This window comes from Agelaius tricolor, unplaced genomic scaffold, assembly GCF_023055355.1.
Source record: "Agelaius tricolor isolate 1412-34295 unplaced genomic scaffold, bAgeTri1.0.p SCAF_2, whole genome shotgun sequence".
Taxonomy (NCBI): Eukaryota; Metazoa; Chordata; class Aves; order Passeriformes; family Icteridae; genus Agelaius; species Agelaius tricolor.
Window position 1 is genome coordinate 55,996,741 of NW_027269262.1, and position 25,323 is coordinate 56,022,063.

A 25,323-nucleotide genomic window follows, 5' to 3' on the forward strand; every position below is an offset into this window, starting at 1 on the left:
TGTTGCAAGCACCTACAATGTGTGGCAGAAATGCCTGCCGAGGAGCCAACAATTTCAACAAAATTATGTGGTTTTGAAGGTCTTTAAAAAAAAAGGAGTATGGCAAAGTAAATAACTCATCAGCATTTGGAAGCATAAACACCAGAAGGAGCCCTGAAGGAGATGTGTCTTACTGCATTTTAAACAAATATCAAGGTAGGTAACTTGCATGATAAACACACTGCAATTTTATTTCAATAATTTGTTAAATTAAGAAATCCATATTTGTTTATCTCAATTACCAAAATTGCATAAGTTGCCATGCTATTTTCTAGCACCATTTCTGTCTCAAACATGAATTACGGAGGTGAATTTCAGTTGTTTTTTCAAATGTTTTTGTACCATAGTCCAACACACAGAATATATGCTCCCTATGCTTTCTCAGCAGAATTAAGGTTATGCAAACACTTCATTCACCATATTTTCTCCCATCATATGATAGATATATCCTTATACTCACTTCTAGTTCTAACAAAAGTACTTACTTGGATTGCTTAGAAAACAACCATCAGACTTTAAATCATCAGATCTGTGTTCTAGGAGCCCACCTGCATCCCACCACTGCAGTACCTAAGTCACACACAACTGTCATGTGTAGAAAGGGGCTTTAATACACTTTTTCTCTACATGTCTCTCATATTAGGTCCTGGTTCACACTTCTGACCATTAACCATATAGGCAGAGAGTTCCTGCTCCAACCTGCTCAGACCTGTACTAAGGCAGTTTCTCCAGCCACAATTACAGCTGTGAAAGTCCTATAGGCCATCTTGGTAAAGGCATCTGAAGAAGCAGATATGCCTTAAGTGCTGCTTTTAAAACATACTGTCACCCAACTCTTTCAGGGAGTCAGCTCCCTTAGCAATTCCACATTAATCTTGCTTGAAACTACCTTGCAAATTTTGCCCACCTGATCTCTTTGACCTCAAAACGAATACCCGGGACAGTTTCTGGGAGCAAGCTCCAGTTTTCCAAATGCTGGTTCAGGGCACCTGCAGGACCATCTTTCACTCTTGGAGCTGTTAATTGAAGAGTTATACCATAAGCTTTGTAAGGGGGCAAAAATTTACCAGCTTTTTATTATTTTCACAGCCAGTTTCCACCAATGCAAGTTTCCCATGGATACTATTTATCTTCACTTATATTTATTAAAGCAAATTAACAATATGGTGTGGAATAGAGCTAGCATCTACACATTCTCTTGTGCCCAGCACCCTGAGGTTTGGCATATGATACCTTGAAACATTAACTCTCACACCAAGCCTCAGATCAATCAAAATATTGCCTACATGAACTCATATTAACAAAGCAGAGGGTAAGGAAATTAAGAACTGTAAAAAGAGGATAGCTCTTTTCAGCTGAAAGCAGCTGCTCAGGCTGCCTGAAAAACAATTCAATTTGTAACAACAAAACTGAGACCACTTGAAAATGTTGAGGGAGGAAAGGAAAAATCTTCAAATGCAAACCTGAAAAGCCTCCCATGCTTGGAGAGACACTCATCCAGCCGGTTCCCTACTTGAGTGCCTCCTCCAGCAGAGCTGCAGGACACTTTTTGGCGGTGCCGTCATGGCCTCTCTCCTGCTTCACACCACTCGTGGCCTTGGTGTTGGGTCTAACACAGCAGCTCTGATGCTGCCTGGGCAGGGGACCCAGCTAAGAGGCTGTCCTGCCTTCACAGCCTCTTGCAAGAACACATCTTGTCTCAAGCCCTCCATGCAGCTCATCTCTACCAAGGCACAAACCATTCCTGGGTCTCACATCTACCCAGAAGTGAGGTCTGTACAACTCAAAATGAGTGCCAAAATGTTTTGTTTCAACCACTGTCTAGGATGTGGAAGATCCACATTACAGTCTGTGAACACCCCTTCTCAGCCATACTAAACTCTCTCCCCTCCTCCTCTTACCCATCCCTGGTAAGCACCTAAACTGCAGCCCTTCTGGAGGTTGTTGTGTTTGTTTTCACTAAAAATTCATGCTAAGAAACCTCCCCTGGAAAAGTTTTATTAAAGCAAAGTCATTGAAAAAGAATTTCAGTTTTGACAAAACAATACTTCCTAGTCATGACTACAACTCTCACGGCGGCATCCTAGGGCATCATTGTATCCTAGTTACTGGGATGTGGTGAGCTCTGTTTGCTGTTTACAAAAATAAAAGCACAGGCAGGAACTTTTTCTGACAGATGTCAAAATTAGCAATAAGCTAGTTTTCAGTGAAGAAAGTTTCTGGCAAGCTGTCAACCAGAAAATTGAAAATCAGAAAGAGAACATTTATCAGACGTGAAAAACAAGTGTAGCATTTAAGCACATGCTTAATGGAAGGCTTGGTTTCACTGCACACAGCTCATCTCTGTGGAGGGGAAACAAACAGAAACTTGGATCTGCTTGGGAGAGAAGGAAGGGAAGAGATTAGCTGACAAGGGGGAAAGTGCTGAGGGAATTTGCAGGAAGGTTTAATGCATCCAGTTTAACTTGTTTATTAAGTTGGGAAATTCTGGATATAGCTCTCAGTCAAAGCCCTTTTTTATCTGCCTTTTTTGCATATCTACAAGGAAATTCACTTTACACTTGCTACACAAGTGTATTTGTCTCCACTGAGAACGATGAAGAATTTTGAACTGGAAAATATTTCATCAAAACCCACAAAAGTTTGTAGTATGTATCATGTCAAATTGGAGTGTTGCTTTAGCAAAATCATCTTTCTACCATAGAGGCAGTGACTCTGCATAAAATCACCACACTTCTGAACCCATCATACATATCAAACAGCACATTTAACCTCCTAATTTCTCACTGACTTTCAGCACCAGGTGCATTTTGAAGCATGACATCAGATAATAGTTTTCTAGAATTGGTAACTAGCAGGAACATGTACAGAGGAAAATAGATATAAAGGGCCCTCACACTGAGAGCACGGGACATGTTAGGAATATATGCAAGGTTTACAAATGACAATCCAGATGAAAGGACCATTTAAAGAAAAATTCATCTATTCCTATATGAATCCTTCTTTAATGCCATAGAAACACAGCATCTTAGAATGGTTTGGGTTGGAAGGAACCTTAAAAATCAACTAGATCCAACCCTTCTGCCATGGGCAGGGACACACTCCCCTACACCAGGTTGCTCAGAGCCCCATCCAACCTGGCCTTGAACACACCCAGGGATGGAGCATCCACAGATTCTCTGGACAACATGTTCCAATGCTTCACCAACCCCACAGAGAACTTCTTCCCAATACCTAATATAAACTGACTCCTTTTCAGGAGCCATTCCCCATGTCCTTGTAAGAAGTCCCTCCTCAGCTCTCTAGCAGGCTTACTTTAGGTACTGGAAAGCTGCCCCAGAGCACTCTTTTCCCCAGGCTGAGCAGCCCCAACTCTCCCAGCCTGTCCTCATAGGAGAGGTGCTCCAGCCTCTCATCATAGTCATGACCCTGCTCTGGAGTCACTCCAACAGGTCCACATCCTTCTCCTGCTGGGACCCTAGGGCAGGATGCAGCACTTCAGGTGGGGGAGAGGGGTTAGAATCACTCTCCAGAGGAGAAGAAACACCTCCCTCAACCTCCTGACCCCTCTTTTTCTGATACAGCCCTGGATACAGTTGGCTTTCTGGGGTGCAAGTACAGCCAGAAGGTGAGGAGGGAACCATCTGGCAAATTCATGCCAGACTGACACCATAAAGCAGAAATTTCCTGAGTAGTGCATTCAGTTTGCAGTTTGGGTGCTATTTGTGAAAAACACCAACAGGGAGAAGACTGGTTATATCACCCTGCTAATATATGTGCTATTCTCTGTCCTCACAAATAATATTGTGATTCCTCAGAGGCTAGATTGAATGGGTTTCAAATATATCTTTTAAGAGACAGATAATATTGAGGTTTCCAAAGGCACAGCAAGGATGGATTCCTCATCTCAGAGGCTGAGTATGTCAGGCCACGAGCAAGATGCCACTTTCCTCCAAAAAATAAAAGAAAAAGACCTATCCTATTTTTTTCCACTTTCCTTTTCCTATCCTCTTTTTTCCACTCCATCCATCATAATGTTTTTTCTGGAAGGAAATCCATATTCAGGTCAGCTCTATTAATAAACAAGACATCTTTCCCCAGCTCCCTACTCCTTTCCTGCTAAACAGCAAATTTCCATTCCTTCCTCCATTTGTTAAAGCAATGACTCAGAGGGCTCTTCCAAGGCTGAAATACCCAGGATGTGTGAAATGTTCATACCAAATCAAGACACAAGACAGCTTGCTAATTCACAAAGAGATGCTAATATCATAATAATCCATCAATACTTTTCTCTCTGACAGATTTTGACCCATGTTCCTGTTTGTAAGGGAGAGGAAATTAATTCCATCTCATTAAGACCTCTTTCCCCAAGCAATCACTTTAAAAAAATTGCTCTCCAGGCCCTGCCTGAGGTTTTTCCAAGCTTTTAAGAGCAATAAAAGTAGGTGGTGGAGCTAAAATAAAACATATTTTGTGTTTTCTTATTAAAAAAAAAAGTCTAGCAAATACTGGATATGCATCAACAGAAAAGATATGCAAAGTCCATTGCCTGTTCCAAACTTTCCTATCACATCTTCTGGCATGGCATATGCTCCCAAACAAAAGCAAGCTGTCTCCTGTGGTGTGTTGACCCTGGCAGGACACCAGGTGCCCACCACAGCTGCTCTATCATTCTCCTCTAACTGGGCAGGGCAGACAAAATATAACAAAAGCCTTATGGGTCAAGATAAGGACAGGGAAAGAACACTCAGCAATTATTGGCATGGGCAAAACAGATTTGACTCAGGGGAATTAATTACATTGCTAATCAAATGCCAGTAAGATAATATTAAATACTTGCTACAGAACAACATAATACTTGTCCAATTTTTTAAGCCCCATAAATGAGAAATATCACACTATAAAACCACACTACCTTTTCCTATACAAATTAAAAAACAAACAAACAAAAATGTTATACATGTTGTACAATGGTTGTATGAGTGAACCTACTTCGTTATATCACGTATATGTCATGTGTAGGATTCCAAATTTGTTTGCTTCTGTCCAGAACTGATATGAAGAGTTAAGCAAGTGAGGTCATGAAAAGAGCTCTATATTACTCATCTGATGCTAATGGGATTTGAGTTGCAGCTGTGATCTTCATGGGGTTGTCATTAGGCCAATGTGACTTAACTGTATTTTATTCTCTGTTTAAAATTCATCTATCAGAGTGAAATCAGAAATGTGGCTTCTGTCACATATAGAGCAATTACCCTTAGTACAAAGCCTGTGGAGAGAAAGGTCTGCTGTTCTTTAAAGAATAGGCAGAATTTAACAGAAGCTTTTACAGCAGTAGCACACTTTCTGTGTTTTGCCCAGCTGCCATTTAGTACTATAGAAACCTATAGGCTTATACATGTCCAAGTTTTTTGCTTTTTTCAATGACAAGCCTGTGCCAAACCCAAACAACTCCTTGCTTAGCTCATTCCTTTGCCTGAGAGTTGTGGTCTGGAATCCTCTCCTGTGGCCACAGCTCTCTTTACAGAGAGCAGCAGGCACAACCAGCCCAGGATTTCTCCTGGGGAAGGCAGTGGGAAAGCTCAGAGAAAGAAGAGAAAACAATTCTTATCTCTATTCGCTGCTCCTGTTGTTTGGCACCTGTGGAATGTGTTATGGAGACTTTACCAAAAGTAATTTGTTAATTGGGCTCTGGTGATGGTTGTTTGGATTGATTGGCCAATTAGGTCAAAGCTGTGTCATGGCTATCTGTGAGGGCCACGAGTTTTTCTTTAGTATAGGATTAGTGTAGATTGTAATATAATGTAGTATAACTTAATAGAGCAATTGTTCAGCCTTCTGAAATCACAGGAGTCATTGCATTTTATTCCCTGGCTGGGGGTCATCCAGCATTGATTCTCTCCCACAAGCTTCTTGGGCTTCAACATCAAGAGCAGTTGCAGCTGCTACCATTTGGTGCTCAAGCAGATGAAAATAGCATTGGAGCAAAAGCATTAACTTGGGGACACAGGGCACATAAACCATGCTGGAATCCTGATTGAGTCCTACCACATAAGGTTCAAATTTGTATGGATTGCTCAGCTGAAAGCACTGTGAAAATGCACATGGAAAACTCTCTGTGTTGCAGAAGGTTTGCTGAATATGGAAATTGCAGTTTTAAATGGAAAGGTTTTTGGTTTTCACCGTATAAAACCAAATAAAGCCTATGGCTGTAACTGAAGTGTTCTCATGAGATGAGAAGGCTTCTGTTCTCCCCCTGATCCCAGAGACAGTACATGCTTTTATTTTCGTTAAGTGAATGAAATGACACTAAAGTCTTATTTTGTGAAGAAAAATATTATTTTCATAACATTCTATGTGATCCTATTATTATCATTATAATTACTTCTCACTTTTATGGCTGCCACTCTGAGGAACAAATTTGTATGTACATCTGGGTTATGGCACTATCAGCAACAAAGCACTTTTAAAATGCACAAACACAATTAAGAACCAACTGCAAAGTGCAGTAGAGTGGCTAAATGTCACTTTGCCCTGTCAGACAAGAAAAGAGAAACTCCATTCCAGGAAGCACTGTATATGCATACTTACATATGGGGCAGAATTGTAACACCTGACAGCTCCCATGGGCAAAACCACCATATTTTAATGTGATTCATACAGCTGGAGGTAATCTCTGAGTTTTAGGCATATATAGGAATTAACAGAATGGAAGAAAAACAAAGAAGAAAAAACATATTATGGATTTACAGATAACAGTTTTATGCCTACATAATTCTATGTCTTTTTTTAAATTTGTTTTTTCACCAAAAAAGAAGACTGGAACTCAAGCAGGAGTTGAAAGAAGAGAGGGAAGGATACACTAGGTAAACCTAACTTCTATGCTGTCCACTCCAGACACTTGTTGTACCATGACACAAAACAGAGATAAGAAACATCAGACTGAGGAAAAAAGTGCTGCAATAGCACAAAATACCAGCTTATCTGCTACAAATGGCAGCATATTAATGCTAGTTTTCTGCTGAATTTTTCAATTAGGGCAGTTTTGGCCATAAAAAATCTTCTTCAGGGAAGACAGAAGGAGGTACACATCCCTAAAATGCATCCTGCCATTCCCAGGGATAATTAAGAGTGGTTTTGCCAAGTACATTACAACTTCACAGTACAAGGGTATTTTCACTGATCAATCAAATATTTGTCCAACAGATGCAGACTTTCAAGGCTGTCTTTCAGATATCTGGAAATAGAAGATAAATATTGTCAACTGTTTTTTTTTTTCCTATAGTAAGCATTTACTGAAGAGCAAGATTTAGTTGCAGGTCTATCATTAGGCTGCCTTCATGTCTGCTTCCTGGTGTTGCTTTCTGAAAAGCTTCTTGTACAGGAAAGTATTTAAAAAATTATAGGGGCTGTTCTGGGGACAGACAGCTAAGTATTTGCTTTAATGAGAGACAGTTTGGGAGGACATGCATCAGCAGTAATAAGTACTTTTCTTCCAGGACATTATGGCCTCTACCAAGAAAGTCTGCAGTATTTCACACTAGTTTCCAAACTCTTCTTTTACCTTGCACCGTTCTCCCACTCTGCCAAATGTTTTGTTTTTCAGCACCAGGGTTGTTTACTTTATCTCCATACATCAAGACACTCTAAATTGTTTGGGTTTTCAAAGCTTCTAAAACTCATTTCAGCTAATTTTAAGAGAAATTGGTTGCTTTATAATATATAGAAGTAAAATATATAAAATCAGAGTATATAAATTAAAAGCACAAAGAAATCTTGTACACCCATACATAGGTACACAAGTGCTCACAACCTCTATTTTTCATGTCTCCTAGCTTCTATACACTTTTCCTAAGCAACTGCTGTCACTGTCAATACAGTTTTCTCTCATACTATGTACCCACTATCAAGTCTTCACACCTTTAAAGCACTAATAGACAATAATACCCCCAGGAGGCTTACTACAGGGTTTGCTACAAATTTGCAGTGGAGTACAAAGCTGTAGGTATTTTTGGTATTCCTTTCAGAGGGGAAGTAGCAACCTAGATTCCTACAGCCATCAGTCTGCCCCAGGGCTTGTTTGTTGATGAAGGAGGTAGGTATTTCTATTCTGTAGATCCCTAAGCCCACCTGAGATGTGCCATTGGTATTAACAGAATTGAAAACTGAAGAAGAGAACTTGTATTTGCTGCCAACTAAAAATCAACATTGGAGGGAAAGCAGACTGAACAGGCTGGTAACTTCCATGATTATTTTCCAGAAAGGGTTGTCCTGATTCCAGCTGGGTTATCGTTAATTTTCTTCCGAGCAGCCAGTACAGTGCTGTGGTTTGGATTTAGTAGGAGAATATGTTGATAACACACTGATGGTTTAGCTGTGGCTAAGCAGCACTTACCCTGAGTCAAGGACTTTCCAGTTTCCCATGCTCTGCCAGCAGGCAGGTGCACCAGAGGACAGGAGGGAGCACAGCCAAAACAGCTGACCCAATCTTGCCAAAAGAGAATTCCATGCCACAGGATTTCATGCTCAGTGTATAAACTGGGAGGAGCTGGCCAAGAGGAGCCAGGCCCTGTGTGGGATGGGCTGGGCATTGGCCAGTGGGTGGTGAGTGATTGTATTGGGCATCAGGTGTCTGTCCTGGGTTTTATTTTTCTGTCACCTTTTTATTACTAATATTATTAACATTAGTATCAATATCAGTACATTTTACTTTGTTTCCATTTTTAAACTGGTTTTATCCCAAGCCACAGGTTTTTTGGAGGGGCAGGAATGGGCAGTGAGAAAGTGACTCCATTGCTCTTTGTTGCCAGCTGGGGTTAAATCACAGCGGTGTAACCCAAAGCTGAGCAGCCCTTGCACACCGTGTGACAGGTTTTACCCAACACAGCAGGAAAAGCAGCTCCTGCTCTCAGCTGCTTCCCTCCAGGAAGCAGCTCCCAGTGCTTGCACACTCTCTTGCATTAGCCACACAGCTGGACATCAAAACACTTTTAACTAAGTGATCAAAATCTGCAGTCTAAGATCATTCCACCTTGCATGTCAGGGCTTTATGCAGCAACAGTTCCCAAGCCACATGTAGTCCAGCAAAAAGCAAAGCCCGAGCCAAAATACTTTGATTCAATCAGTTGAAATATCTTCCAATCTATCACTCTGGCATTGAATAGATGTGCTCACTATGTTGTATTGGACACCTGTAAGATCCAGTTAAAAATATTCAGGCACAATTACTTTTTTTATTTGACAGATTACATAAGTTATCACAAACTCAATCAATTATGCTGAATCCACATTTTCTTCTGAAGAAAAAACTTCATTGGGAAGAAAACAGCCATATTTACAATGGTTATGTTTAAGAATTGATAAGCAATTAAGGAAAATAAAATCCCAGCACAATCTCCCTGTCTTCTTTGCAAAGACTACATTAATTTACCAGAACCAAGAGGAATTCTGGATCAAAATGGTGTGTTTTCCCTTTGCCTTTCACAGGACAAAAATTTCATTTTCAGTTTTCCTCTGAATTTCTCATGATGCTGAGATATTGTTCATTAACTACACTTGGGGTTTCTCAGCATCTAAGCATCCTTTCTCTGCCATGTGTTAGTCTGTCCTGAACCAGAACACCAAGTATATCTTCCAAATAAAAGATTTCTCAGCTAAAAGAAGCAGAAACACAGAAAGTGACATATTAGCTATCCCCACTAGTTGATTGATTGGAATTTAGCCCCACAAGCAGGTCCATGACCATGCTTTTGCAGTATCGAATTTTTGGAACCTCCAAAAACAAAGGGAGATAAGAGTGGTTTCAGCAAGTACAACCAATTCCCAAGCTGCCTGCCTATGTCTGCCCCAAGTTGTCATGCTCCAGGGCCCATGGGACAGCACAGTCTGTCCCTACTGTCCCATTCCCCACCCAGACCTGCTCCTGGGCCAGGCAGCTCCTACCCTGCCTTCGCCTCTTGCTCCATCCTGGAGCCAACACAAGAGAGAGAGAAAATCATTGGCTTGGAGTTGCAAAGAAAGTGAAGAGCTTTGCAATGGGAATTCAACCACCTAGAAGCAAATTCTGTGAGAAAAACCATAGTATCATTTTTTATGTACTTTCTCAGGTGTGAAAGATATCGAGGCCAGTTCTCTGCTGTTTTTCAGTGAAGTTCAGTAAGCTGCTCAATTTGACAAGAAAACTTCCAAGACACCTTTCTACTGCATTCAGACTAATTTGGCTGTTAATGTTCAATTGTAGAAATAAACCTTAAGGACACATTCCTATAACATTTTGGAAGCTTAATTGTTAGGAAGTTATAATTTCCTCCCACTGTGATAGAAATTATGATCTCCTTCTTAAAAACATAAACCTCAAAAATATTATTAGAAGCCTCCTTTTTGAAAATTAAGAACATTGATTTTTCATTACAATGCAAAGCATTGCACATAATGTGTAGAACAAAAACCCTATTCAAGCACAGACTTACATATGCAAATGGTAAGTCATGAACAGGAACATAGGTTATTTTGAATGAAAATAGTTCATTAGATTCTAGTTCTTTCCCATTTCACTTGCTCCTAACTTGATAAATACTTTGGATTTTCAACTTTTACCTTAAACACTCTCTTTTTGTGGCCATTTAAAGGTGAGGACTTAGTTTAGAAAGATGGATGCATGTTAAAAAAATGAATGAATGACAGAATAGGAGGTGAGACTCAGCAGTTGTGTAAGCATCATTCACTTCCCCAGGTAAAGCAGGCATCCTGAGGTCAGCTAATCATTCTTCATGTAGAAACAATCAGAAGGTGCTAGACTTATCCAGAAAGAGTTGTCTTGAATATTTCAACAATATTTATCAAACTAATATAAAAAAAATTGACATACATGACTGTATTAACAATAAAGTACATGAAGTCCTGCAGAAGGCTGAATTTCTACAGCACTTCCACAGGAACTGGACTGCCAGCTAGTCCAAGAAAAAACTCATTATTTTTACTGGTGTGCATAAGGCATTTTTGGCCTGATAGGACCAAATCAGATTGTGTTTCTGAAAAAATTTTCCATGAAATGAAGGCACCCACATTATTCTTTCTTTTGTATAGAGAACAAAATTAACAAGAAGATGTATGGTGTATGTGTTCAGGGTGAAGATAATGAGAGCCAAATTTCAGCAACAGCAGTAGTGGGAGTCGTAATATATAACATCAGGAAGACAAAAATCTACAGACTGGAAGTTAGGCTCCATTTTACCCTAAACTTACCTTCAGCAAGCTAGTAACTTATTTATCTGTGCCTTGACACCACCATCTTCACAGGAAAACAGAGAAAATTTCTGAAGTTATAGGACTGTATCAAAGAAAATATATCAGCATCAATAAACCAGGATCTTTTTCCATCAAATGCCACTAAAGCATCCAGAAATATTTAATTTCCGTTGTATAAATTCAGTTAGTTCATGTGCTAATTCCCTTGTTTCTAATTTGTCAAATATTTATTTCAGTCTGCTTAGATATTGTTTAGGAAAACAAATTACACATGAGAGTGTTTTCTCCATGTAATGAATCTAACACGACTTTTCATTAATTTTGGAACAAGTGAAGCATTTGAAGTTTTCTAGCCTCTTGTTCAATATACACTCTGAAAATGCATATTATATTATTCAGACTCAATAAAGAAACAACCATCTTGGAAAATCACACTTACAAAACATTACACAGAGATGATTAAACATGTGATAACAATTCTCATTAAATTCCAGTATTTTTGAGTGCCAAAAGGCTTTACCATACACAGACACAATAAAATCACTTTGGTGTGTGGGTAGATCATGCTCAACCTCGATTTTCACAGCACAAACAAGGGTTACAGATATATTAATTGAGGACAATATTGATTATAGCTGTGGCATTGTCTACAGAAACCTAACACTCTTCACTGTTAAAGAGGATCAAGTTGTCAAACTCTGTACTTTAGAAGCAATCACTGTTGGGGCAGAAGTTTCTGGTATAGTTCAATTTTATGACCGAATATTGCCTCTTACAAAGTTATATATTGCAAAGAGAAGAGCAAGAACTATTCTTATCCAGAATCACCTGGTGCAACACTATCTCTTCACTCTGAAAAACTGTGTTTTAGTGCTGGCTCAAGTTCAGCAGATATGGTGCCAAAACCTGACCATCATTCAGGTCCTTTTCATTTGAGCCAATTTTCAGGAGATTCTTGTTTATTGATAATAAGTTTGCTTTAGTTCAAACTGCTGGGATTTCTGAAATATTCCAGTAATGTTTGTCTGGGTGAGTCGATTTCAAACTGCAGTGGTAATCTGTGTCAGTCCTAAGTCGTTGGACTCCTCTCTCTCCTGAGGACAGTAGGAGGACATTTCCACGACTAGTCATACAGGTTTGTTTGCCCCACCTGCTTCCCTCATGTAAGCTGGGTCTTGCACAGTGTTTCTGACTCTGCTGGTGCTCTGCCTGTCCATCCTCATCTTGAAGGGGAAGCAGAAGTCCTTGAAGCATCTCTTGAAGTTTTCATCCAAAAAGGCATAAAGGATTGGGTTGAGGCTGCTGTTGGTGTAACCCAGAGCAATGCAGAAGTAATAGCTGGATATGGCAGCAGTGCTGTGGGACACGTCCCCCAAGGCCTCCACCAGCACGAAAATGTGAATTGGAGTCCAGCAGATGATAAAGACTGCCACAACCACAAGCACCAACCTGGTGATGCGGCGCAGGTTTCGATCTTTCTCTCGAGACCCAGAGAGAAGCCGCACGCTTTTCAGGCGCAGAATCATCAGAGTATAGCAAACAATTATAATGAGAACTGGAATAACAAATGCAAAGACAAAGACACAGATTTTCATGAAGATGTCCCACCACACATAATCTCTGTCTGGAAACTGCAAGGAGCATTCAGTGCTAGCAGTATCTAAAAATGAAGGAAGCAAGAAGAAAATTGCTTTGTTATTAGATATTCTAAACAATGTCATTATCAGAGCGTAACCTAGGAAAAGTGATTAGCATGTACTGAGATATTAGTAAATGGAGTTATCATTAAATCACTCTAAGGAAGCTTTCAGTTACCATTGAAATTGGTTTTATGCAGCTGAGTCTAGAAATTACTGAGTTTTGAGCTTTTTCAAAAGCAAAATATTGTATGAAATTTCTTTCCCATGGGAGGATCAAAAAAAGCAGAGCACAAAACCAAAATCTGTAAAGTTGTTTCTATTTGAATCTCACTGAGATTTAAAACCAGACTGAGCACCATGTTCAGAGTAGAAATCTCAGCATTATTATCAAACTACATATGTTTTTGTCTGTGGGTGGAGAAAGATTTTTGATATCATGAATGGTAGAAGCTGAAGGAGGTTTTGATATTGATAAGATTTTGCCAATATATAATAATTGAGTAATAATCTTTTCCCATGTGCCTTTTACAGCACAATTAAGGTACACACAAATGCTTATATTCAGAAAAACCCATGGAAACATCTTCTCTTCTGTTAAATAGAAGCAAATAAAATACATGTGTGCATGGAGTCAAATGGCAGCTACTCTTTTTGCAGATCATGTCATTGGAAATGCAGCCTGTGCAGAGACTGCAGGATCTGGGCCACAGAGATCAGCCCACTCCCTCTCCCATTGCCCATGCCAGGATTCAGAGCCACAGGCTGTCACTTGAATGTATTCAGCAGAAATATTTCATCTGACAGGAGGCAGCTAAAGAAGGAAATATTTGAGGTTTAATTTGCTGAACTCATTAGAGCCTTCCAACATATAAAATATATGGAAAAATAAGTAATAAGATAAATAAAAAGGAAAGAGAAGGGGTAAATTTACAACTATTGTCAGTAGTTTAACTCTACTGAAAATAAGTCAGGGTAACACATAGATTTTTCACTCTGAATTGTAGCTTAAATTTTATCCTATAAAGTTCTTTGGATTTTTTATCATTTTCCCTACTGAGTTTGTCATTCCTCTACAAGTTATTATGTATTGTTTTTCATTGATTCAGATCCAAGAGTGGAATGATTCAGTATACTCCTGCACATCACTTTTTCATATCTGTCTCCATCAGGACACATCAGAAAAAAAATCAGGCCATACTTCCCTGCTATAAAAATGCTTTCCAAATCAAAAAGATATTGCAGAGAATTTGTTTGGAAAAACAATTAGGAGAGGAAGTTATCATTATAGTGCCATACACACATTTCCATGGTTAGATATCAGAAAGCTGTTACTGGGCAATAATGAATACAGAAACATTTTAATAGAAAACATTTACAGCTAAAAATGCTAAATATTTTTGGGGTTTATTTTAAATAATATGTATGATTCTGAAAGCTGAACATGGAAAAGACATATTTTTCTAGGTTGATGCAGGATACTCAGATGACAGCACAAGTGTGACTTGACACTCAGTGAATTTATCTAAATCCTTTGTGATGTAGGTTTTCATAAGCATACTTGCTTTCACTTAATTTCATTCTAGCAATGCCAACAATCATCTTGAAAGTTTTCCTGTCAATTATTACTGTTATTTGTAATAGAGCATGGCTTAGCAGCCATGACATAAAATCAGGATGCAGCTGTGTTATCTAAATTAGTGAAGCTGCCTCCAGATGCTTGGGATGAAAATGAAGTGTGGTCAAAGATGGCTGCTCCAGACCACATCCAGCTACTCACTGAAATTCACTCCCAGAAGAAATGGCCTCTTCAGATCTATTGACATAATTTCACATATTTATCAAAATAATTAAGTCATCCTCATGGTATTTTGCTATAATTTTTGGTTGGCAATGTTATTTTAGAATTCCAAATTATTGAATACGAACTTAATTATTATCTTGTGTCTCACTGCAGTTTACTTTCTACAGAAAATCTTATTCTGAATCATTATTATTAACATATTGCACTTGATATATGTAATACCATAGCATAGTACTTTATGGAATCCATTTACATTTTCCCAGTTCATAAGTAGGAAACAGTCAATAGAAAATCTGATCATAATGCACAACACTATATTAATTTTCTGGAACTTTGGAAGAGGAACATAATAAAATCCAATTTATATTCTATTTTTACTGCCTGAAAAGTTGCAGAAGTTATGAATAGTGTCACAATCTTCAGATTTCATACTGACATTTTCCACTTGGAAACACAACTATTCCAAATATATTGATATATTTAAGGAAAAACTGAATTCCATATGGTAGTTGGTGTGAATATATTTTATAATGTGCTTGATAAACTATCATTTAAGATTAATCTTAATATTGGTCTAGGAAACATACATATTATATATATAATATTGATTGTGTAATTTTCATACCCTTCATATCCTTACTGGCAATATGAAGAGTTAATTTTATACCTTTATTTTTTTGATAGCTGAACAATTCTTCAGCAAGAAAACCTCCATTACAGCCAGAGCAGGAAAATTTACACAGATGTAAAATTTATTTTGCAGGAAAAATGTATCTAAAGGACACACCTGGGAGCAATTCTGAGCTGTGATAACAAAATGGATTAACTGAGCACGGTGAGGGAACCTCAAGTATAATCATTTTCCATTTGCTGTTCAGTTGTTGCTTAAATGTGAACTCAACAGAGGCCCTGAAGCATGTAAACAACAACTGTTTTAACCAACATGACATAAAGTTTCAGGCCCGAGCTCCAGCTGTCAGGCACGGGGAGCATCCTCGCTTTTCCACTTCAGCATTTATCAGAGCAATTCATGAGCACACCAGACAAGGTAATTGACACTAAATGCTCAAGAGAGACCTTAGATCAGACAAGCAGGGAGGAACAGTAGCAGCTGACAAGCAGCTGCCAATATTTCCAACCTCATTTAGCCCAGCTGTGTTCTGTATTACCAGCCTCTGCTTCATAAGTTATAAAAAAGGGCTGCCTTCTACACGGCGTGGAAAAGGCATTAAATCATTACTGGCCTCAGAGGAGCCCCTTGATCTAAACCTGCTGCTGACACTGAATGACAGGAATATTCTGTTAGTTGAGCAGGCTCCAACAAAACACCTGCCTGAGCCAGTGTCCCATGGCCTTCCAAGATCTCATATGTAGCAAGACATTCTTCCAAACACGCCTGAAGTTAATGTTTCCCCAGGCAGACCTTGTTTTATAGAGCTTGTCAAAACTTTACTGGGGAGAAGAGCTACAGCACTGCAGACCAAGACACGTGATCCCCAAAAGCACTGAAAGAAGAGCTTCCAGAGGACTTCTCTGTCACCTCTGTAACAGAAGACTAACAGCAAGAACAAAATCTATATGTCTTCAGCCAAATCTATCAGCCCTTGAGCAGCTGTTACTGAAATGATTTTTCACGTTGGTCTATGTCAAACAGCTTAACATCCTGCATTTATTGTCTGCCAGATGAAACAGTGCCCTTAGGTAAGCATTTGTCTCAAGAGGAATGAAACCTTTCTAAATAGAAAAGGTTGACAGTGCAGGAAATTATGAATAATTTTTCAAAAGGTTGTTTACATCTCAAACAAGGCTCCTACCAAATAAATGCCTGTATTTTATCCAGCCATCCAGTAATGGGATGACCCCAAACCAAGGACACCGTTAGAAGTCTCCATGTTTATGAAGACCCCGAGATGCCCCTGCACTGCACTTACACCGGTGGGTATGGAGCACATGTGTGAGAAAATGCTTCTCTCCCTTCCTGCTCAAGGAAGATCCCGAAATCAGACTAACCCCATAGCAGGGTAATGAGTCAGGAGCTATAGGGGCTAAATCCACAATCATTCATGGAACAGGCATTTCAAGCAAAGCCTATACATGGTCTGCATACAGTTTTCATTGACTTTGTGTTCTTGTGGCTGTTTCCCTACCATAGCTTGAATTTCCATTTCCTGTGACAATCCTTGTTCTCAGCTTTTCCAGGATTCCATATAAATTCCCATCCTTTTTTAAATATGATCTTGAGATATTGTCATATATAATTTACCTTAATTTTCTCTCTCCTGCAACTGACTTTTCCTTTCCTACTTTCTTTTTCTTTCTTTGCCCTCAAATTCTGTGAAATGGCTGGTGATAATAAATTCCCAAGAATTCTAGTTTCTGCTCTTGGGACTTATCAGAACTACTCTCACAACATCTACAAAATGAACCTTAAGCCCACGTTTCAAGTTTCAACCTAAACTGATTCTAGATTTGCCCATTGTAATTAAACTCCTGATAATTTTCCCCTGATGTCTGCTTATAGTTTTTGATGGTCTCATTCCAGTACAGGCAGTGCTTCAAAGTGCATTTTGTTCTTTTATTTGGTGTGGGCATCTGAGCTTAAATGATTTATATGTTTTACTGTGATGTTCTACTATATATTTCAAGATGTCAGGAATTTAGGTGTAATTTTGAAGAAGGAATAAGTAAGGTTTGATCAATATTTGAACCTACAATTTATTGTCAGTTGAGAAATAAAAAGACTGAATTTTGAATGCTTGCACTCACCTTCCCTGACTTTGGTGCCTCCAAGAACTATTGCTGATATTCCAACAGATGAGGACAGCAGCCAGATACAGATGTTGATTATCTTTGCTTTGAGAGGTGTACGAAAGTCCAGAGCCTTCACAGGGTGACACACAGCAATGTATCGATCAACACTCATCATGGTGAGTGTGAAAATGCTGGTAAACATGTTGTAATAGTCAATAGAAATCACTATTTTACACAGCACATCACCAAAGGGCCAGGAGTTCATCAGGTACTCGGTGCTTTGGAAAGGCATGGTTGTGGTAACAAGTGCATCTGCCATAGCCAGGTTGAAGATGTAGATGTTGGTCGCTGTCTTCATCTTTGTGTACCTGCAGAACAAAAAAAGTAAGGCTTTATTACTATAAGATAGGATTATTTCCATTCAGATATGTAACAGTTCATCAGTCAGGCTTTGCCATAGTTGGGTTTTTTTCAGTCTTTTCTCATCTGTGATAGAAATGCACACAAATGCAAGACCCTTGGGATAAAAGTGAACACATTTTATTCAATCTCACAACACCCATGTTAGCAGTTAGAGCTGTTTACCACATGCAAAACAGGTATATGAATACATTTAATCTAATCAGACAAATTTCAATTCTATTTCCTCAAATCCCGCTGCAAGAAAAAATCTCTGTTAAATTTGGAAGTGATCAAAATGGTTTTTATTTCCTTTTCTTATAGCTATCCGTCAGTGACTGTGAGATTTCTGGGTTTGGTTTGTGGAATAAACTGTTATGCCATTCTCCAGTAAGAAAACAAGTTAATTGCTATGTTTGCTGAGCCAGTTTGCTTCTTGTATGATAGTTTGTCTTGCTTGAATTCAATGAATACAATGCCAGCTGATACAATTTTAGTCATTTACCTTCCTTGTTCCTTCCTTGCCAATTTCTTCTCCTTTCTCATCACCAGCTTTTCCCAGGCCTCTCTTTTATGACTGATAATGTAAAAGATGACTATTGTTTAGGTAGGATACCACAGTGGGAAAAAAACTGTCATAGCAGTATTTTTTCCTGCATTCTTTAATTTCACCAAAAGTAAGCCCTTGGTAGGAACCTCAGCCTACATAGAATAATAGCATCTGTTTTTTGAGATGACACCCTGCTTTGTTTGACCCCAATGACAGTTTTGGGAGACAGCCTGTGGAAGACTGCTTCCTTCTCTGTGATGGGTACAAAGGATGATGGAGAGCCTACTGACATGGAAATTTACTTATCACTCCTGTGCTTCTCCTCAATAGTTGTGTTTGCTCCTTGCTGTTAATTTACCATTGGATTTAATGAGATTTTCTTTCTCAAAACTGCTTCAGTCCCATATTTTGGGTGTGTGTCCAAACTAGAAGTGCACATGTAACACACATAGAAACACACATAGAAACACACATAGCCACATTTTGCTATATGTCACAAATAATTTACTGTGGAAATATAAGATTTAACCACTTTAGTCAACAAACGCATAGCACAATGTGTCTATTTGCCTTCAAAACTTTGATGTGTCAAATAAAAAACTATTTTAAAAAGAAATTAGGCAGTGCTGTCAAATTGTGCCCAGTATGTAAATTAGCTGTCCAAAAAATATGGGCAGGAATTTCATTTTAGGACCAATATGAAATGTTAGAAATAGCATTGGTTCTTCTAAAACATTCTAATCAAGACTTATTGAGGAAATAAAGACAAATGGTGGTTTGAAACAAAGGGGAAAAAATCTGCAAGGGAAGATTCTCACCCACATACTGAACCATCAGTCAGAGATGGGCTTCTCCCACTAGATCAATCTCCTCAACAGACCCTCCAGGAGAGGAGGAATTTTGTCCTGTAGGTCACATTATAGCACTTAAGGCATTGTTCAAACAAAAATATGAGTCCTTACAACTAGAGAAAAGCAAATACAGGACATATTATCAGACAAATAACTTCCCTCCTGGTTAAAAAAAAAAAAAAGAAGAAAAGAAAAACATTATCTTCAAGTGTATCTCAGCTGAAAGACCAAAAAAAGTTCACTAAACACTCAAAACTCTCTGCTTAAATGGACTAATTTCCATTAAATTAAATAGAATAGTAGAAGGACAATTTTACTTCTACGGACATCCCTAATGATATTTGGAATTGCTGTCTTGTTCATATTGCAATAAAGAGACTGTGGAAAGCTGGAATGGTTGCATAATGGGACTGGAGGGACTGGAGAAAATTCTTTGACTGACTTAAAATCTGAGCACATTTAGTTTATCAAAAAGAACACCAAGAGGTGACTTGATTACAGTGTCTGAAGAACTTCACAGGGAGAAAATAGCAGGTACTGAAGAGTTTTTTCAGACTACACAGAAAAGCATAACAAGAAAAAATACATAAAACTCTTAAGAGAGACAAATTCAGCTTAGAAACAACGACAGCTGTTTCTTAACAGCTAAGGTGATTATTATGGGGAAAAAGAAAGGAGTAATTTTTCCATCCACTGATGCCTGCAAATCAAGGTCTGCTGAGTTTACACAGAGTTTGCTTCAGTCAAATATAAGTTACTATACTTAACACAGGAACATTCATAAGAAATGCAATGACCTTTGATAAGCAGAGGTGACACAAGTAATCATTCTCCTGAATCATTTTATCTGTAGATCTTTAAAAACTTCGCCAAGGGTTTGGATAGGGAAAGTTTGCATTCAAAAAGTATAGAGGAATTAGCTTGACCTTTCTTTTCTTTAAGAAAATCAGAAAACTGGGAGAAAATATCTAAGATTTTATTAGCCTTGGAAAAGCAAATATCTCAAAGTCTTTATATCTCATATTTCCCGTTCCTTGCAACCTTAATTTAATTATTTTATGTGTGTGCCATTACAACTCTATATGCCATATTTTCCCAGTACCCTTTACCCTTTTTCTCCTCCCTAGACTAAGTGGAAAAAAGCAAAGTGCTGTAAAACTGGGCTAGTAAAGAGCTTGATTACTTTTGCCTGGAAACATTGGCCTGTGTATAAATGTGGTATTGGCCTTTAAAATTATTAGGCGCTATAGATAAAGTCATACATTCATTTAGAAGCTTAGAAAATTCAGAAATGCATTTGAGAATCTGGACTCAATCATCCAAACTCCTTGAATGTTTTTAATTAAACACCTGAAAATTATTAAATGCCTACATGCCTCTGAAGATATGTGCTTGCAGGTTTAATCAAATGTCCAGATTAGGTAACAGAGTGACTGCTGTTGCTGTCAGACCCTTTCAAGCAGACCCTGATAAAGTTCATAAGATAAGGGATTTGCCTGCTTTCCTGCAACTCATTCTATTGCACCAAAACATAGAAGGAAATAATATTTTGTGGTCTGGAGTAATCTCACCATACTCTCCACTCAGTTGAACAAGGTCAAAACAGTGATTGTGTAAGGGAATCTTGTCTTCCTTTGCAGAATTAAAATTCTTGATCAAATATCTAAATTCATTTAAGCAAAAATATTTCTATCTGCTTTAGTTAGTTTAGCAGGACAGATAGGGTAAATCTGAACATAATTACAGCATAAGTGCCTCAGTAGCAATTAATGGCATTTTCTTAGTGTCTGAGGTACAAGTTTCAAAGACTATTACAATATTTATAAACCATGGCTGTATAAACTGCTCATGGGAAATCCCATGTCTAAAAAATGGTTTGTTAGATACAAGGACTTCTTAAGAGAATGGCAACATTTCTAATACTACATAGGAGTGGAAAGTCCCTCTTTTAAACCAGGTGCTAGAATCTAATATCAAGCAGCAGATAAAAACTCTGATCACTTAAGCTGGTGGATCTCAAGACTGCTTGTAAAGCTATAAGCAGGCCTCAAGCCTCTGTAAACTTAAAACTAGAAGATATATCAAACAGCAGAAAAACAGTCAAAATGAAACACAACACCTTCATATGGATGCTTTTTTTTTATGGGTATGTGATGAAATTTTTAAGGAGCAAATGTCTAAATTATGTCTACTTACATATCAAAAGTAAAATTCTCAAAGCTATCAGGCATTATTCACTTTCCAAAACCAGAAAGTTCTTTGAGACTGAATATAGACTGACCCCTAGAAATTTTCCCTGTGTTTCTCAGTCAACTCATCATTACTGTTCTTTTCCCTCTGGAATAGAACATGCTTTTAAGACAAGCTTTTAAGACAATAAATAAGAAGAAATCACACCTTCAGCCTACGCTATCAATGAAATTGTGCTAACAGAAGAGGGAAACATGCTACTAAGGATCTGGTGTGCTTTCAGAAAAAAATCTGCTAGTGGTGCCCCTTAAAGTTATTATCTCAAAGAGAGGAGAGGATTGTGATTCTAAAGCACACTATAACATTAGAAAAGCTGACAAAAGGTGAGAAAGAGGCTCTGGTCAAACTTTTTTCATGTAACTGTAATAGGATGAAGTAATGAAATATTCCCTGCAGTGTGAAATGAGGGATGGGGAAGGGAGCAAAACTAGCAAATATCCTACAACAAATATACTGCAAATATACTTCTTCAGTTGCAGAGGGAAAGTACAAAAGCATAAAATAATAAGGAATAACAAACACAGGTTTTTCACAGATACCTGGGTAAGAGAATGAAAATTAAAGCTAAAGCACATCTAAAGCAAATTGCAAAAACACCTATCAGCAGGATGCAGGCTCTGTTCCACTAGGTTCTTCTGAATGAAGTATATGGAGAGCAAGCAGCTGAAAAGCTTAGTCAGGAAAGCTCTAAATCTCAAGGCTATATTCTGAGTATAGTCAGTGTAATACTGCGTCAGAACAGGAAGAAAAAACCAGAAAACAATCCAGGAGGATCTATTCCAAACCCATACCATGTCATAAGGATGGCTCAGCTCTCTCTTGGATATTCATAATCCAATATAAAATCTTATGCCAATATGAAATGAAGGCTAAGGTCATTTAAAGAATATAAAAATTAACATGCTGTAGTTGTCATGTTTGTATTGGGTTATATGACATTATCATATTTTAATTTGCCACATTTTAGCAGTAGAGGATCTCAGATGACACTTTAAATAAAGGAAAACCTTGTTACTGCACATATTTAATGGTTGCCTGTCTTAATCAAATCTTTTAGGACATAAAATTGTTGTCTACAAAATTACACCATAAAGTGGAATTCTCTTTACTAATAAACATCTAAAGATACCAATTTTAAAGCAGCTCAAAAAAGAAAAACATAAATTTGTCTTTTATTCTTCCCCCAGACAGCATAATCTATGTGAATGATAAAGGGTATAGTTAAAATGCTTACAATTTTCCACTACCATTTCTTTCCTGCACTAGCCCTAAACAGAGCCTGAACAAGATTTAATCTTGTGGATTTAGATTGGATGTGGAAGGTTTTCTTCCTGAGCTAAAGAACCAGGCTCTGAATTAGTTCAAGTCCATGTATATAGTGGTCAATGTGGAAGAAAATTCACACTACTTAACAAAAATGAACTCATCTTTTTCCTTCTATGATAAAGGCTTTTAATATTTTTATGTGAGCTCAAAAGCCTCTTTTGCAAGAAACTGTAAAATGGTAGGAAAAAAATACTGTGAAATTTCTGCTTCCATGACTTTGATAGGAGAGGTCAGAGGTCAAGGTGCTGTGAATCACTGCAGCTCAAAATGAATCAGTGAGAATGCAGAATTTCACTAAATTGGTACTTTATCTAAAACCATTATGTCTAATAACATTATGAAAGAGCCTGGACAATTAGCTTAGACTATGTAACAGATTTTTTTGCTCTCTATTGGTAAGTAGAGGTGAATACTGACCTTGTAAGGCAACTGATTCTATCTCTTGAAAAACTTCATGCTGCTGCAGATGTTTCCCAGTGACCAGTCCTGCCATGGGGGGTTCCCAGGGTGTTACACAGACCATTCTAATTCTTTTTACTTGTCACAAATACATTGCTCTAGTGAACATTGGATCTCTGTCTCTGGTAACATCCACCTTTCCTGTTATTCTTTTTTCTTGGAAGAATTTTTTTTTTTTAAATTAAGGGCTTGAACTCCTTTAGCAAAGTGCTTCCCGTGATTTTATGGGAAATGGAATTGAGTAGGACAGAGATTGCCTGGCAAGGAGAACAAATCTAATTGCTCAAGGACACAGGGATAATAGCCCCAGGAAAAGATTTCTTTCTCAGGGTCTTTCTTTCCTTGTTGGAAGCAGACAACAGTTTGTTGAATGTTTACTTCTACTAGATGTTTCTGCAGGACAGAAAAAAAGGAAAGAGCTCAGAAACCACTTACTCAGGGGTCTTGGGGTATGGGTATCTCTCTTCTTCCCAAAGCAATGCACCTGGTCTCCATTTTCCCACAGGGATGAATAACAACTGACACAGCTGGGAGTGTTTTATAGGACAACTACACACCCCAAGGTGTGGAGACCCAAATCTCTGGTCAACACTGCCATAATAAGGTTTAATGGGAGACAAGGGACTTTGCTCTATAACAAGTACAGGATTGTGTGGTAAGACAGCAAATGCACATATCAGTAATGAACCAGCTCAGGGAGAGGTCATCAGTCCCTCTTAGGAGGCATCTGGGAGGCTTTCTCTGGACTCCTCCCATGTATCTGTTTTCCTCACCTGCCTCAGGGAATCCCACAGCACAGACCAGCTGAATACACACATTCCTGAAGGAGATGATTCAAGTGAAATGCAGAAAACTTTAAGTTACAGTAAACAGAAGAGCAGAGCTTATAGCTTCCATGGTGAAAATATTCTTCTCCTGCCCACTTTGATAAACCAACCATTCTGAAAGGTGAGTCTAACAGCAAGTCCTGATGCAGTCCATCATCCAGCAGCATGGTAAAACAAAACTTTTCTGAGTGTGAACATTAAATGAGCATTGACTAGATTTTCTGAACTAATCCTACCATGCAGTTTCTCATCTGTCACTACTCAAGGAGGCTTTTGCCCAACAGTAGCCACAGTGGCTGGACTACCAACAATACATTTAGGAAATGCAAAATCCTCTTGGCTTCACATGCAGCACAGCTAAATTTGGAAACTCTAGACATTCACTCTTAATGCATTGCTGACTTCTGGAGCAGAGATGAGCAGCTGCATGTTACCAAGGTGGATTGGTATAAGAAATAGAGAAGACCCAAAGGCTCACTTTCTTACCATGAATTTGCAGAAATTCATACACTGAAGAAAACTGTCTTCTCATAATCATACTCATGAAAAGAACACAGAGATTTCACAAAAAATAATGTCTCAAAACTGAAAACAGGAAACTGCCTAAAACTAATTTTAACTTTCATGAAATTAGAAGGTGAATTTAATGAGAGCTGAACCCTCTGGCTTTGGGAGAAATAAATATTTCAACGGTAATTCACAGCCTGGCATGACAACTTCCTAATAGAACCATGCTAATTTAAAGCAAATAAAAAAGTAATATTTTGGTGTTATCAAAATCTAGTATTAATTTCAACCAATATGTTAAATCAATTTAATTTTTGTGTACTTTTTGTTTTAAGTGCTGTGCACCTTTACATATTCTTTATTTATATCATTTTAACATTTTGTGGAATGCCAGCATGGTCAGACATCCCTCTTCCATTATCCTTGTTGCATCTGCATACACCCTTTCCCCACAACTAATCCAGTTTGTGCACTCATGCCTGTCTGTAGACAAAATTATATTCCTAATGCCTTTTCCTCATATCTCTCTAAATTCACAAAAGAAGATAGCAATAAGCAAAGAACAAAGTCTTCCTTGAGGAGAAGAGCACAGATTCCTCCCTTTGAGAGAATTATCAGATATTTAGAGATGAGGGGACCAAAATGGAGACATGAAGTATACTTCCTGGAAGTTAAG

The 25,323-nt window shown here is 38.3% G+C and overlaps 1 protein-coding gene across 2 annotated transcripts in view; it reads right to left on the reverse strand.

The window, feature by feature from the left end:
• Nucleotides 1-204: 204 nt before the first annotated feature.
• The window catches only part of OPRK1 (opioid receptor kappa 1), a 31,861-nt gene continuing 6,742 nt past the window's right edge, over nt 205-25,323 (reverse strand). Inside the window, exons 3-4 of one of the 2 annotated variants that reach the window (XM_071419444.1) lie at nt 17,494-17,846; nt 205-12,841 (exon numbers count right to left, since the gene is read on the reverse strand). In XM_071419444.1, coding sequence (XP_071275545.1) covers nt 12,414-12,841; nt 17,494-17,846 — 781 coding nt within the window. In that variant the 3' untranslated portion in view covers nt 205-12,413. Of the gene's footprint in view, nt 12,947-17,493; nt 17,847-25,323 lie in introns of both variants that reach the window. The other variant, XM_071419437.1, reaches the window with a different exon arrangement.